The sequence below is a fragment of the Chiloscyllium plagiosum genome, chromosome 1 (assembly GCF_004010195.1).
Source record: "Chiloscyllium plagiosum isolate BGI_BamShark_2017 chromosome 1, ASM401019v2, whole genome shotgun sequence".
NCBI lineage: Eukaryota > Metazoa > Chordata > Chondrichthyes > Orectolobiformes > Hemiscylliidae > Chiloscyllium > Chiloscyllium plagiosum.
Genome location: NC_057710.1, coordinates 133,035,383 through 133,050,040, shown reverse-complemented (window position 1 = coordinate 133,050,040; position 14,658 = coordinate 133,035,383). Strand labels below are relative to the sequence as shown.

General features: G+C 38.3%; 1 protein-coding gene across 34 annotated transcripts in view; it reads left to right on the top strand.

Annotated features, from left to right (window-relative positions):
* The window catches only part of ank2b (ankyrin 2b, neuronal), an 892,118-nt gene that overhangs the window by 768,263 nt on the left and 109,197 nt on the right, over positions 1 to 14,658 (top strand). For 20 of the 34 annotated variants that reach the window (XM_043697402.1, XM_043697316.1, XM_043697212.1 and 17 more), the window contains 4 exons: positions 4,674 to 4,736; positions 8,018 to 8,105; positions 8,582 to 8,685; positions 10,689 to 10,736. In XM_043697402.1, coding sequence (XP_043553337.1) covers positions 4,674 to 4,736; positions 8,018 to 8,105; positions 8,582 to 8,685; positions 10,689 to 10,736 — 303 coding nt within the window. Of the gene's footprint in view, positions 1 to 3,916; positions 3,929 to 4,673; positions 4,737 to 8,002; positions 8,106 to 8,581; positions 8,686 to 10,688; positions 10,737 to 14,658 lie in introns of all 34 variants that reach the window. The other 14 variants (XM_043697278.1, XM_043697477.1, XM_043697249.1 and 11 more) reach the window with 5 other exon arrangements.

Here is a 14,658-nt window from a genome sequence, read left to right as displayed (position 1 = left end):
TCTGAACGACATTTCAATGATGATTACCTACACCCACGCTGGTGGCTCACTTTCCTGCTTGATGGATTAGTAAATCTCCATTTTTGATGGGTTTTATTGCAGCTTTAAAGGTTGACTTAAACGCACAATAATACTGAAGATGTTGGTGTCTAAGTCCCACTCTCAGAACATCACATAAAAATGAAGGGAAATAAGAGCAAAGTTTTGAGATGTTCAAAAATAATAAGGCATTAAGTGTGTGCAGCAGCTCAATAAAAATGCAGCAGATCTAGTCTTTGTTTCAGGGAGTGAAGGTGGTATGTTGCAAGAAATATCAGTATACAACATTCAATGATATTGATCATAATTCAATTAGAGTTAACATTGGTATGGAAAAGGACAAAAGTAGACCAATAGTAAAAATGCTACATGAGAGACAAACAAGATGTCCTAAGTCGAGATCAAAAGTTGACAGGAAGAAATCAACTCCCCTTGGCCTCCTTTCTCCCAAAGAAGATATGCACTATATGATACCTTTGTTCCTGTGCACATGTCAGTATTTCTGTGCCTTACCTCCCCTCCCCCTTCCAAATACATTACCTCATGGTTCTCAAGATTTAATTCCATTTGTATCTCTCATGCTCACCTCTAATGTCCCTTGATGTTTTCCTGGAATCTACAGCTTTCTTCCCCACTATCAAACACTATTATTTTGTATCATCTAAATCTCTCAATTATGACTCCTGTAGTTAAATTTGAATTAAGATATTCCAGATACCTCCAGGCACCATGTACTGAGCCCTTTGGAACCTACTGAAAGCAGCCTTGCAGTCAGTAAAGCACCAGTTAACCATGAGCCTTTGCTTCCTGCCACCAAGTCACTTCTCGAACTGGCTTGCCACTTTCCTTTGAATCTTATGGGTTTTTGCTTTTCTGACCAGTGTGCTATGTGAGACGTTGTCAAAACTCTTTCTAAAATACATGCGGAATATGTCAAATGTATTACCATCTCATCCCTTTTTGTGTTCTCCTCAAAGTATTAGTTTAAATTTATCAAACACATCTTCCCTTAACAATCCATGCTGATGCTTGTTATTTAATCTGTGGTTTTCCAAATGATTAATCAAGTCTTTCAGAATGTTTTCCCCTCACCTGACCACCACTGAAGTTAAACTGGCCTGTTCTTAATTCCATTGTAATTTTATCACAACAATTTTGGTACACCTTTTGGCTTTCTGTAGTATTGAATTTTGTAGCTTAAAAAGCCGCCTTTTTTTGCCTTATCAGATCCTTAACATTCAAGGAGCTCATAATTTAGGAGGTGAATTTTTTTTTTGAGAGCCTATTTTTTTCTGACCTTCCACTAACTGCTCCTTGAATGCCTTCCAATATTCCTACACTGATTTACCTTCATGTGCCTTACCAGTAACACCATGGACCAAAGCACTAATAAGTGAGATTAGGTTTGATGTTTGGCTGAGAAAAAACTATCTCTCACCTAATTCTATTCTTGCCCATTGAATCATGGATACCCAGCTATAATTCACAATCTTTCTCAGCTCTTCCACTTCTCAAAATTGTTCTGATTGCTTGTCCAGTGGTACTGCATTAGCAGAAATGTCCTCTTATAAAATATTGAGAAAGTAAGCCCATTCACTTTATTCTCTACAATCAGCTTCATTCCATAGCTACCACCTCCAGCCGTGTCTTTGTCAACATTTCGGGGTTGAACCAGATTGATCGTTACCATTGGTGTCATGTTTGACTCTGAGATGAGCCTCCAATTACACTATTGACATAGAAAGATAAAGAGGAATAGGTTATGTTTTTCACAGTCACATAGGATATTACTGTGATGTTGATAAAGGTCCTTTCAGTGCTGAATGAATCATAGAAATTTGTAGCATTGGAAGAGATCATTTGCTCCACTGTTTCTATTCTAGATGAGAAAAAGCTATCTATGTCATCATTCAATCTATCTAATGCTGCCACCGCACATCATCTATCTATGCCTCTGCCTCAGGGCTGAGGGCTAGAGGGATACTTTTTTAATATTATTTTTTGCTTTACATTTCCGGAGGCACGAGGCTGGCCCTATAATCATTCCACCTCCACATGTGACTGCTTCCGTATTGTGTTTTCAGAGTCATGAGGCTGGTGCCCATTAAAAGCCGACATCCACCTGTTCCACACTCCCACCCCACCTTGCACAACCACCAAATGACAAACAGAGTATTAGGGACTCCTCCACCCCATGACCTGAATTAAGTTTGCAGATTCTGAAATTTTCTCAGTTTAGGAGAGAAAAAGCAGCCCTATACCTATACTTTGCGTTTATTAAAACAGGAAGTTTCACCAAAATAATATAGCTTTGCAGTATCTCTGTTTATTAGTTTCACCTTAACGATCTCATGACTTTTGAGCCCCAAGCTAAATGTTCTATTGTGTTGAAAGTGTTATTTTCCATACAGCTCAGTCATTCTGTTTATGGTAAGGGGAAAAAACCCTGCAACTTGGAACAGATTATTCCAGTTCAGAAAGTTCTATTTGTCTTTGCAAATGTATTCTTGTAAAATTTAGTCAGTTGCTGTCCACCTGTCTGTGGCAAACTGCATTCTGCATTTGATTTAAACTATGATTCCTTAACCCCACTGCACCAACCACTGGGCTGAAAAGCTTTCACAAATTTAAACCATAAATTTCACTTCCTGCAGTCTTGGTTTTAAAATTCTCTTCTCATCCCTGTTTTCATATTCCCCTCTGACCTCATCTGTCGCTGTTTGTCATGTCCTAATATCTTCCACCGTCACAATCTTTCAAGATATCTTGCTCAAGTGTGGCCAGGGCACGTTTAAAGAAAATAAGAGGAGTTCCTTTGGTGTCCTGGTCAATATTTATCCAAAAAGTACCAAAAATATTTTAGCTGATTACTTTTGTGTCCCCTGATAATGGCTGTTGCAACCCCTGTAATGTCTGCACTTCAAAAGAAATTTTATGACTTTACAGCATTTTTGGACATCTTCGTTAAAAATCACACAACAGGTTATAATCCAACAGGTTTCATGAGAAGCACCGAAGGAACTCCCCTTATTTTCTTTAAACGTGCCCTGGCCACACTTGAGCAAGTTATCTTGAAAGATTGTGAAGGTGGAAGATATTAGGACATGACAAATAGCAACAGGTGAGGTAATCAGGGAATGTGAAAACAGAGATGAGAAGAGGATTTTAAAATTTGGACATCTTAAGTCTGGAAAATGCAAAAATATGAATGCAGATTTTTTCAATGTTTTTGGTGGAGTGGTGTAGATTGGAAGTCAAACTATTTCTCACTGGAAGAGATGAAAAAGCGAAAGAAAAGTTAGTCTTTGCTATTCTCGGCTATTTTACTTAGTAATATTGATAGACATAGGGAAGAGGTCGCCAGTTTGACCAGCAATAGACAGACCTGAAGAAAAATTGTTGGTCGAGAAAATACTTAACTGAACTCATATTATTTAATTATTGGAATGTTTATTTTGAAAGGAATATTGAACATTTGGCTAAATTAAATTGGTAGAAGTATATAGCTTGGCATTTAACAAGGAGCCAAGCATGCGTGTAAAATTACGAGGCAATGGATGTTGCTTTTTCCTGTTACTAACAAAGTCTTTAACAAGTTATTCATCTCGGTGTTGTTTTGACTGTGTGTACTGTGCTTTTCTGGCATGATTCTCTGAGCTTCCTTAGGAAAAAATAGTCTGTGTCTTTCTAATCCTTCTAATTGTTGTGGTAAATGTGGGGAAAAAAATTGACACGTATGTTAAATTAGAAGTTTATTTTCCTCTCTGTTAACATTGTTGTTCTGTATACATCTGCATTTGTGGATTTTGCCATTGTTCTGTCGTTCTCCCTTCATTGTTGCTGTTTTCCCTCTCCTTTTTCATATGCTTCCACACAGTGGTGTAAACAGGTAGGTGGCCCTTGACACCAGAGTAATGTCACACTGCAGTGACAGTGTCTGTCATCCACTTTTACCACTTTAGTAAATCTGCTTGGGATTGGGGCTTGAGGCAATCACCTTGCATTCTGAAACTGCTTTCATGGCTGCATCGCTTGTTTTCCTACATTCACTGCTAAGCTGCTCACATAAGGCAAGGTCTATATGACCATAGTAATGCTGAAACAGCTGCCATTACTACCTTTCTTTTTCTTGTGACTGCTGGCCTGAGATTCAGCAGCCTGGATTATTCAGCTGGAATCTACCACTGATTGACTAAATGGGGGTGAGTGGGGGGGAGGTGAGTCGAAGCTTGATTATGATTTTATATTTTTCTTCCTCTGCCAGTGGGTTGCTGGGTGTATATTTTTAGGAATACAGTCTTGCTGCAGAGACACAATTTGTTTCCCTCTTCCAGGTATTTGTTGTAAAAAAAATTGTAACTGTGATTTTCTTTGCATCTTGCTAGCAGTCACATCTATTTTACTGTTTACTGTGATCACCTATTTTACTGTTTGTGCTATTACTGCTGTCTCTGATGTACTGCCTGCCTGTTTTTAGGATTAGACAATGCATTGTACTGTGATTAATAGAAATTATGAATGTTATTTTATAGACATTGGCATTTTATACATTTTTATTTAGGCTTTAATAACATATGAAAATGATTACATTATTATTTTTTAATTCATTAATGACCTTTTGTCATGTCACATAGACTATATACCGAAACCAACCACGTAGGTTTTGTTGCTCTGACTTATTTAGCTGCCATATTAAGGTAATGCAGAACTCTGGGAGAAAAGCTTCAGCTTTTTCCTTACATCTTCATCGCTGAACTTGCTATCCTTAGGCTTGAAAGAGCAATGCGTATGCTTAACCCTTTAAGAGCTCATTTGTACTTGAGTCACTCGGTAAATGTCACAAGCAATCTCAACCTGAGTGTTGAGGTAATAAAAAATACATCACAAAGAGAAAAAAAAGAAAAAAAGTTCTTGCTCAATGGCACAAATTATTGATTGTGGTTTGATTATTATGAACATCTTGACTTGTGATGTATGTTTGTCTGTTGAATCTACTGTAAGCTGATACCTTGAATATTGTGTTCAAAACCTTAGCAAGGCATAAATGCTTCCGATAAGAAGGAAGGTTTCATAATGTGATTTCAACAAAGATTTAACGGAGCCCCACACAATATCAAAAACCACCAGAAAAATTCAGTAAGTGTAGCCAAAAAAGTCTATAGGAAAGGAAAATGTAGATGCTAAATAAAATAAAAATGAAAGAACTGTGAATGCTGAAAATCAGAAACAAACCAAACACAGAAATTAATGGAAAAAAAACTTAGCAAGTCTGGCAGCATCCATGGAGAAAAATCAGAATTAATGTTTTGAGTCCAGTGACCCTTCTTCAGAAAAATTAAGATGCTATTTGCCACAAGGATTTATTGGGTCTCTCCTGAATCAGACTTTTCTTTCTAGCATCTTTATCAAATCCAGTAAAATTTAGAGAAGATTTATTTTGTTTTGTTTTAAAAGAATTTGCTCGCTGACAATTACTTGCAGTGATATCACACTTGGCTCCCTTATCTGCAGTGAGGAATTTGACTTCAGATTGGCTTGAGAGTTATTCAGTTGCTCTTGCCCAGAGATCCACCCATGGTGCATTCTCAGTGGCTAGTATGATTTTCTGGGAGGTACTGGTGCTATAGTTACAGACATTGATGTTTACTTTTGTCAGATAAATGGGAATGCCCTTGTTGGTGATTTCACCCCCTAGCAGAGAGGTAAATCCAACTCTAGGAATAGAGAAACTTGTTTCTATAAAGCAAAGTATTAAGTGTAAATCTCCTGAAGCTAATATTTTTTCTATCAGACTGAAGTATGCTTTCAGTCAAGAGTACTCTCTCCAAGCTTACCCATTTCACAAAAATTATTATGTACAGTCAGATTTCTTTGTGTTTGAAGTGACAATCTGTCACCTGAGAAAACATTGTTCTTTTGTACATTTAAAATATATATAACCTGCTGAAATGTTTTAATATGCTAGAACAGACACTGATTGATGGCTGACAAATGACTGTGTGCGAGCCAGATTAAGTAACATGGCTGATCACAACACTTATTTATCATCATCATTATCACCATAAATGGTTTATAAATCACTTCCTGCAAAAGCATAAATCTACTGTAAAATTGTAAACCCTCAGAAATGTTACCATTGGCCAACTGCAATTTTTCCCTGTAATGTTGGAATGAAGATAAGTCCAAATGTAAGCAATGCAATTTGTTTCATTTTGTGGAAGGTCATTTGGTAAAACAGGTCACCTGCCCATCAGAGAACATGCTGCAATTTTGTTCCATTGATTTCAGCCACTATCCAGAAAATAAGAAAGAAATTTGTCCTCAAGATATTTTTACGTTGCTCTTGAATAAAACAGCATTATCATACGGATGTTGAGACACTAGTTGAAGTGCTAAACAGACTTGATAGGACATTGTTAGAATAGAGAGGTTTTTCTTGTTGGAAAGATATCAACATAGGCAAGTTGAGCTACATACTTTCTCTGTGTTGAAAATTCTGCACATTTTGTGTAATATTGATCTTTAAAATTGTCATACACTCATAAGGGACCGGATTTCTTCTCTGCAATCTCAAAGATGTTTTCAGTGGGCAATGAGTGGACAACCAAAGGAAAGTAAAAAAGAAGAAAGAGATTAAAAAGAGCACAAAAATCACAGCCAAGGGAAAAGAGTTTTGAACATTGAACACAAGGCAGACACTGAGAGAGGATGTTCCAGAGAGTACCAGCATAATTGTAGTTCTACAAGATAAAATCTTTCGAGAATGGGGAAAATGGTTATTGGCCCAGTAAGGTTGTTCCTTAAATTTTAAACTCAACTGCCTTCTTTCTCATAATAGCACTCAATTCTCCTTACCTCTATAAACAGGAAAAGAAATGGCTTGAACTCTTCACCAGTTTCAGAGATCGATGCTGCCATTGTATTACACAAATCTCCTATTGTTAAGTTAAAACTGGTCCACTAGACCTCCCATTTCTTTCCAAGCTTTCTTTTAATTGCTTTTCACTTACGTCACCTGACAGTGGAAGTTGTTGCCATTGTGAGGAACCCAACTTGAACAATTTTATCAGTCCTTACTGTAATATCTGCTAAAACACGACTTCTTTCTGATGTGACTCAAGTATGTGATCTTGCAGGGTTGAAGATGATTATAACTGCACCTATAAAAATCTGCATATAATTTACTACCAGCTTCTGCAGGTCTTTTGGTACACAGCATAGTCACATAGTTAATGTAAGGCTAATGTGACTGACCACCACTTGCTGCAATGTACCTTCCAGGGGTTTCTACAGAAAGACCAATATTTACATTGGTGAACAAATTTCTCCAAAGCCAAAAGCTAGTTTGAACAACAGTACACTGGGATTTTTGGAGTTAATCTTTAATTACATATTGTTTACTCAAAAGATATAGCATTTAAAGCCTCCTGATTCTATTAGGTCAGTCATGGTTTGAATAATTAAATTGTGAGGTTTTCCAAGTGGAGGAGGTGCTACCTACTTTTATCAAATGCAATTTGGTTTCTTCATGTCAGATAATACAGATCACGAAATATTCCAGTTTTTCAGTTATTTTCCTATGTAATTTAGGATATCTTGATTACTTAAACTGAAATAAAAGCAAAATATTCCATAACGCTGTGCAACATCTCATATTTATTTGTTTAGCAGAGTAGTTCACAATTTAGCATTTCTTCAGTTAAAATGCACTATCAGTTTTAAACTGTTTTGTTGGGACTATTTCTATTTTGACTGCTGCCAGAAGTTAGGAATTGAGCATTTTGTCCCTTAAACACAAGGAATTCTTCCAGTGGGCCTTCTTTATTTTCTTTTCATTAAATCCTAGTCCCCTGGAAGTTGCATAATATGCTAATAGCATGCTTTCTTCACTCTCCTGCCCATCCTATCCCATCACATCATCACTTTGCTCCTGCATTTCCATGGCAACTGAACAACCCACCAGCCTACGATCCTTCAGTTCAGACAGGTCCAACACACCAAGCCATGGCCCTTACCAGAGGGACAGTGCCATGATTGAAGAATTAATCACAGCTACAAGTAGCCAGGTATGTAACATTGCATCTTGGATTCAGTCCAACTTGCAGTTTTGCTGTTTTAATGCATACTGATGCCTTGAAAGTGCCTCAGGGAATTTTTAAACGATGTATAATATTTTGATTAATTAAAAGGAATTTTTATTGCTCTTCATATAATCAGTTACCATTTTGGCTTATTCGAAAATTGGTCTTGAATCATTTGTTTGCAATTTTTCTTTAGTAAAGTTGGAAAGCCAAGGACTGTGGTAACTATTTGGGTGTTTTGCTACACCTTTTAACACAAATTTAGTACTAAGTGGCTTTTATTGTTAAGAATTCTAATATTACTTAGAGTGAGAAATTATGATACACATTCACAAACAATTTATTTCATTTTGAAATTAAGTTGTATTTTCAAATACACTTATTTTTAAACGTAATTTAATCAGAGGTTACACAAGAAATGATTCATTAGCTCTAAAATGAATATTTGTCTGAAATTACAGGTAGCTCTGGCCAAGGGCCCTGACAAGGACTCATCATATCGCTTAAGTTGGGAAGGAGACAACTTAGACAATGTGGCTCTTTCATCAAGTCCAATCCATTCAGGGTGAGACATACATTTATATCTTGCAAGTAAACATAAGTGAGAGCAGCGCATGTGTTTGTGGAGGAGCTGGGAAAATAGCATGTATTACGCTGCGTTCACTGAGAATGTCCACAATCTTTATTTTTGCATTCTTTGGATTTAACTAAGAAAGTGACATTTTTGAAAAAAAATGTTGCAGCCTATATGTCATAAAAAAATATGTAGTTTTAGCATATTTTCAAGGCCTGGCAATGTTTTCACAATGATTTTGTTTTGTGAATTATAAATATCTTATAGAGAGATGTATAGATTTTGTGGCTGACAATCAGTCACACCTAGAAGGAGGGCACTTATTCATATGCAGCAAGTAACACATTCCCTCACATTTGTTCTTTATGAGGTCACTCTGAAAGAGAGAGCTCCGTTCTCTCGCAATACTAGTGCACTACTTACCACGCACCATATCATCCTATTTAGTGTACTTTATAACTCATATTGCTTTGATTAATTCAGTTCTCTCTCTTTGGGAAGTGATTGGTAAGAGTAAAGTTGGTGAAACCTGAGACATTAAAACTATTTGAGGTATAAATTTTACAATTTTAAAGTTAGTTACAGATTCATTATTGAAATTAAAAACAGTTTATACATTTTAAACTGAAAATTTGTTGCTGCTCATTAAAAATAATTGTTTTTGATTTTGAAATGCGTAGCTACAGAATTTCCATCCAAGACTTCAACAAGTGACATAGAGCACTCAATAAAAATATCCCAAATTCCAGCAGCCTACACTATTCAACCACGAGCCAACGGCATTCTGTTTGTGTAGTAACCAATTTTTAATAGCAGGGCTAACAGTTCAGGATGTCAAACTTAATGTTTAAGAGGTAACATTTAATTTCTAACATTTAAAGGAATAGTAGACGGTGATTCAATAAGTTTTCTTATAATTATCCCTCAGCATGGCTTCAAAGCAATTGCATTTTCAGCAGAGAATTTGATACAGCATGAATCTGAATAAACATATTTTGTCCTATTATAAGGGATAGAAGATAAATCTTGAAAAGTCCAATGCAGTATAAGCCATTTAAGTCCACTTTAGAAAGAAAGAAACTGATTTACCCTAATTCATTGCTGTGAACTGGCCTATTGCCTCAGAATCCATCTATTTGGTCCAGTCACTGAGCCATGATGACTGCAATTGGTTTTTAATGGAATTTTAATCACAAAACACTATTGGAATGTTGGTATATCTGAGCTGACTAGGGTTCCATCTATTTGAAATGCCAGTTAGTTGGGTAGGTTACTGAGTGGGGAAGTGTGAGACTGAGCATCCAACTACAAGAATCAACATTTTCACCGCTAATCAATCAGAACAGGGCATTATAGCTGATAGATTTTCTGATTAGCCTCCCTGACTAGTTCTTGTTCAGTCTCCTGCCATTTCAGTCAGCTATGAGATTCAGCTGTTCCTCCAAAACTCAAACACAGCTGAAAAATCAAGAAATTATTAGATTAGATTAGATTAGATTACTTACAGTGTGGAAACAGGCCCTTCGGCCCAACAAGTCCACACTGCCCCGCCGAAGTGCAACCCACCCATACCCCTACCCCTACATTTACCCCTTACCTAACACTACGGGCAATTTAGCATGGCCAATTCACCTGACCTGCACATCTTTTGGATTGTGGGAGGAAACCAGAGCACCCGGGTACTGATAGAATAGTGAAGCCTCAAGATTGGTTGTGACACAATAATTGATAATGGAGACTATTGAATTGAGGATCTAAAAGTACACTGCTCATTAACAATTGATTGATCTAGATAAATTTGTTTCCATTGCAATATCTCTGTTAAATGGCTTTTACTGCATTTTTAGATAAGTTTAGTGAATGCCATAATGATTGACTACCTGTGAAATTGTCATGGTTTCTGTCTCAGCAGATATTTATTGTTCCCTTCCCCATTTATTGATCTCTTTTAAATCCCCCATTGCTGCCTCCCACCTTTGTATCTTATCCTTCAGCTACTGGAGCAAGATGGTGCAAGACATAGGAACCTTACAACCAGCAGGGTGAGAAGATTTTTATCCTATCTGTCTAGACTGGATCTGAACTCGGGGTTGGGTGTGAAGGGATTTTAAGTCCACCCATCCATTGGTTTCCGAGGAGGTGGGCTCAGTTTACTTACCCACCAGATTGTAAAGGATGCTACTAGACAGGCAGCTAAGGCTGGAAAGGTTCTACTTTCTATATCGCTGTTGGCTGCTTCTTATATTCTTGATCCTCTGCCATAATTTTACCTTGGCCTGCGTGGAGAAGCCACCATGGTTTGCCCATCAAGTAATTAGAATTAGGAAATTGAAGAATTCCTCCAAGTCTCTTTTTCTATTGGGCATTGAGGATCATAACATGCCTTCAGACAGTGTAAGAAAAGGTTAGACCTCTCTTCCCTTAAACTGACCTGCCTTTCATTATTACATCATCTCCAAAAGCCATTTTCTAGAGTGCTTGAAGCTTGCTTCGCACTACTTCCCTCTATTTCTAGGCAGGAAGTGGACTGACGATGTGATAATACAATGGTTATAATCGCCATCAACTCCAACTGGAGTAGACAGTTGGATAACAAACTGAGACCAGGTAAAAGACCTCTCACGTCCAGGAGGTCAGTGTCTATCTGTAGTTTGTTGCTTATTCTTCAGTGATTTCAATAAAGGTCACTATGTCAAGGTATATGAGCATTGCTCAATGTTCCAGATGAAAATGTGTAATTCCATGTTACTTCAGATATTTGTGTTCTTGTTAGAAGCTGGCATTGTAATTTGAGATTCATCTGTCTAGTTAACTGATGACCTGTACTCAATGACTGAAATAACTTTGTTACCCACATTCATTATTACAAATATTTGTTGTTAGCAATTCCATGCAAGTAACTCTGCTACCATGTAACCTTACTTATTCCTGCCACAGAAATCAAATTAAGGCAGTGCTGCCAACATTACCTCCAATGGCAAAACTATAGGGCTGAACCTTACGATACTTTGGCTGTGTCATTTTTGTCAAGCTTCATGAAGGATGAGAGGCCTAGCAAGTTGTCTTGTGCTATTACTGCAAACTTACCTCATTCACTTCCAACCTGAATCCAATGTTGCTTGTCATAGCGAGGAACGGTAGCTCAGTGGTTAGCACTGCTGCCTCACAGTGCCAGGGACCTGGATTCAATTCCTACCTTTGGCAACTGTCTGTGTGGAGTTTGCACATGTTCCCTGTTTCTGCATGGGTTTCCTCCAGGTGCTATGGTTTCCTCCCACAGTCCAAAAAATGTGCAGTTCAGGTGAATTGGCCATGCTAAGTTGCCCATAGTGTTAGGTGCATTAGTCAGGGGTAGGGGAATGGGTCTGGGTGGGTTATTCTCGGAGGGTCAGTGTGGACTTGTTGGGCTGAAGGGCCAGCATCTATACTGTAGAGAATCTAAACTCATATACAAAGCTTGCCTAATTCTCCCATTTGCTATAGCTGGAGGTATTCAGCACATTTAGTCAACTTGACATATCCTATTCAGCTACTCAACCCCTCGTCGAGTAGACAATCCTGACCATGACTGTCCAAGCCTCCAAATGACAGTGCTGAAGCCCCTGAACTGATATTGGAGGCTTTATTAGACTTGCTGGGACCCATGCCCCACCAAGAATGACAAGTGCCTCCCTTGATTTCACCCCTCCATTTAGACTTTAAGACATTTGCTTGTAGCAAATGTAATATTATCTGAGAAAGCACGGAGTAGGTGTGCAAATAAGGCAGCAAGTTGACCCCCGAAAGAATATTTGATGAGCAGCATGATTTGTTGCCTGGTTTAGTGTTTGCACTGAATGAAAATACAGCAATATTGTGAATCTTTAAACTGCGGCTGAAGAGACAGTACAAAAATAAGACAAGACCAGGCCAAACAGAGATGATGAGCATCTGGGTAGGTACTAATTGAGTGAGTGTTTGGCAAGCAGCTCTGAGATGTAACCTGGTCCAGTTGTCCCTGCATGCAAAGCATCCTTACAGCAGCATTCCAATGATGGTTATGTGGTATGCTTCAAAGTGCACCATTGAAATGGTGACGTGCACTTTATAGCAGCGATATCGGATGAAGGAATGGAGAGTTTGATACATGTCAAATGCTAGCATCCACAGGAATGTGGTCTGTATGGCCAGTATCCTGGAGCATGCCCTGAAACATTGGTTCCAAGGTAGAGCAAGCGGTAAGCTGGAGTTACCATGTACAGATTCTGATTCAGATGTCTGTAATTCTTGGCATCTAATTTCCAACTGTCCCATGATATAATACAAAACTGCGTATTACAGAGGTGAGATTCACTGTTAATAAAGGTGATGATCATCAATAATCGCATTTGATAGGCATCTTTCTGCTCCATAGCAAGAATCTCAACGTGACATCTGGAAAATGTGACTAATTGCTCCCAATGTTGAGATAGGCTTCACTTAACTCCTCACATAATACACTCTGATTTCTTGCCAGAACTCAGTAAGATTCTGCTTGTTACATTTCCTTTACACAGGAATTGGCATTTCAAACAATAAAAATAAATTTTGCAGAGTGGTATTTCCAGCTCATCAATCTATTTTTCTGTTGCAAAAACCTAGTCTCTCAAGGAGAAGAGGAAACAATTTAAAAAAAGTGGCCAAGTTCATATTAGTGAAGTTATTAAAGTTAGAAAAATTGGTTAAATGTAAATTTTGGTGAATTTCGTGCATTTTCTCTCCACATGACCTTGGATTTTCTCATGTCGTCTTTCCAAATTCACTTTATTAATTCTGCACCACATCCCCATGATGCTTCACCTGGTCCTATTCTCCCATCTACTATCGGCAGAGGTATGCACTACTGCTGGGATATCCCAGGATGCCTTGTGCCGATGCCATCCTTAAAGCTGTGCACCCAGTCATATGCTGGCAGACTGGATTTACCATTCTCCATGGATGTTGTGAATGTGCAAACACAAACCAATGCATCTCAGGGTATGTTGATGACACAATGTGCACTTCATTACAAATACAAATGCAAATTCTTACATCTGTTGCTATTTAATTCAGACTGATGTGACACAACTTATCTCCTTAGCCCCATCCTCTGATGCTGTCTAAGTGAATGCTGCTCTCTCTCTCTCTCTCTCTCTCCAATGCCTGGTGTAACCCAACATCCTCTCATTGTTCAGTGTGGAGCCATCACATACTGGCTCAAACAGTTAAAAATATTCACTTTTATTCAGCAACAGCAAAAGCGAACAAAAAGCAAACAGAAGCTGCATTTACTAACAGACTTTGATTACAACAAATGTGTCGTCAATGAGTGCTCACTGAACCCATCTACTGGAACGAGGTGTCATTAAGTCTTGTGTGACATGTGTTTGCCGCTGTTCTCTATTGTGTAGAAGATATAATCCTCCTGTTCAATATCCTTATCATCTTCCTCCGAAGGCTAGTGCTGCTGTCCCAGCTCATCAGATTTCATGGCATCCCCTCATTTTCTGTTCCAGTTGGTGTGCAAGTTCCATGAGTATGGAAGGCAACTTAGATTATGCTTTGCACAGTTAGCCTAAGGCTCAGTTTGATAATCAAGTTGACTCCTGAATCTCATTGTTCCTTCCTTCATGACACACCCTAGCCAGCCCATCAGTACTGAGCCACCACAGATTACCCCCACACCTTATGGAATTATGCCTTCAGATCTCGACATAATCTCCTGGGCCTGGATCTACAGTAATGTCCACCATTATACTACACTGTTTCTCTCTTCCACCCCCACCCCAATGTTCTATGTAATTTCTCCTGCTCCTGTTCGAGGTCTTCATGGTTTCTCCAGGGTGTGCTATCTGATGTTTGATTAGATTAGATTACATTACAGTGTGGAAACAGGCCCTTCGGCCCAACAAGTCCACACCAACCCGCCGAAGCGCAACCCACCCATACCCTAACCCCTACATTTAC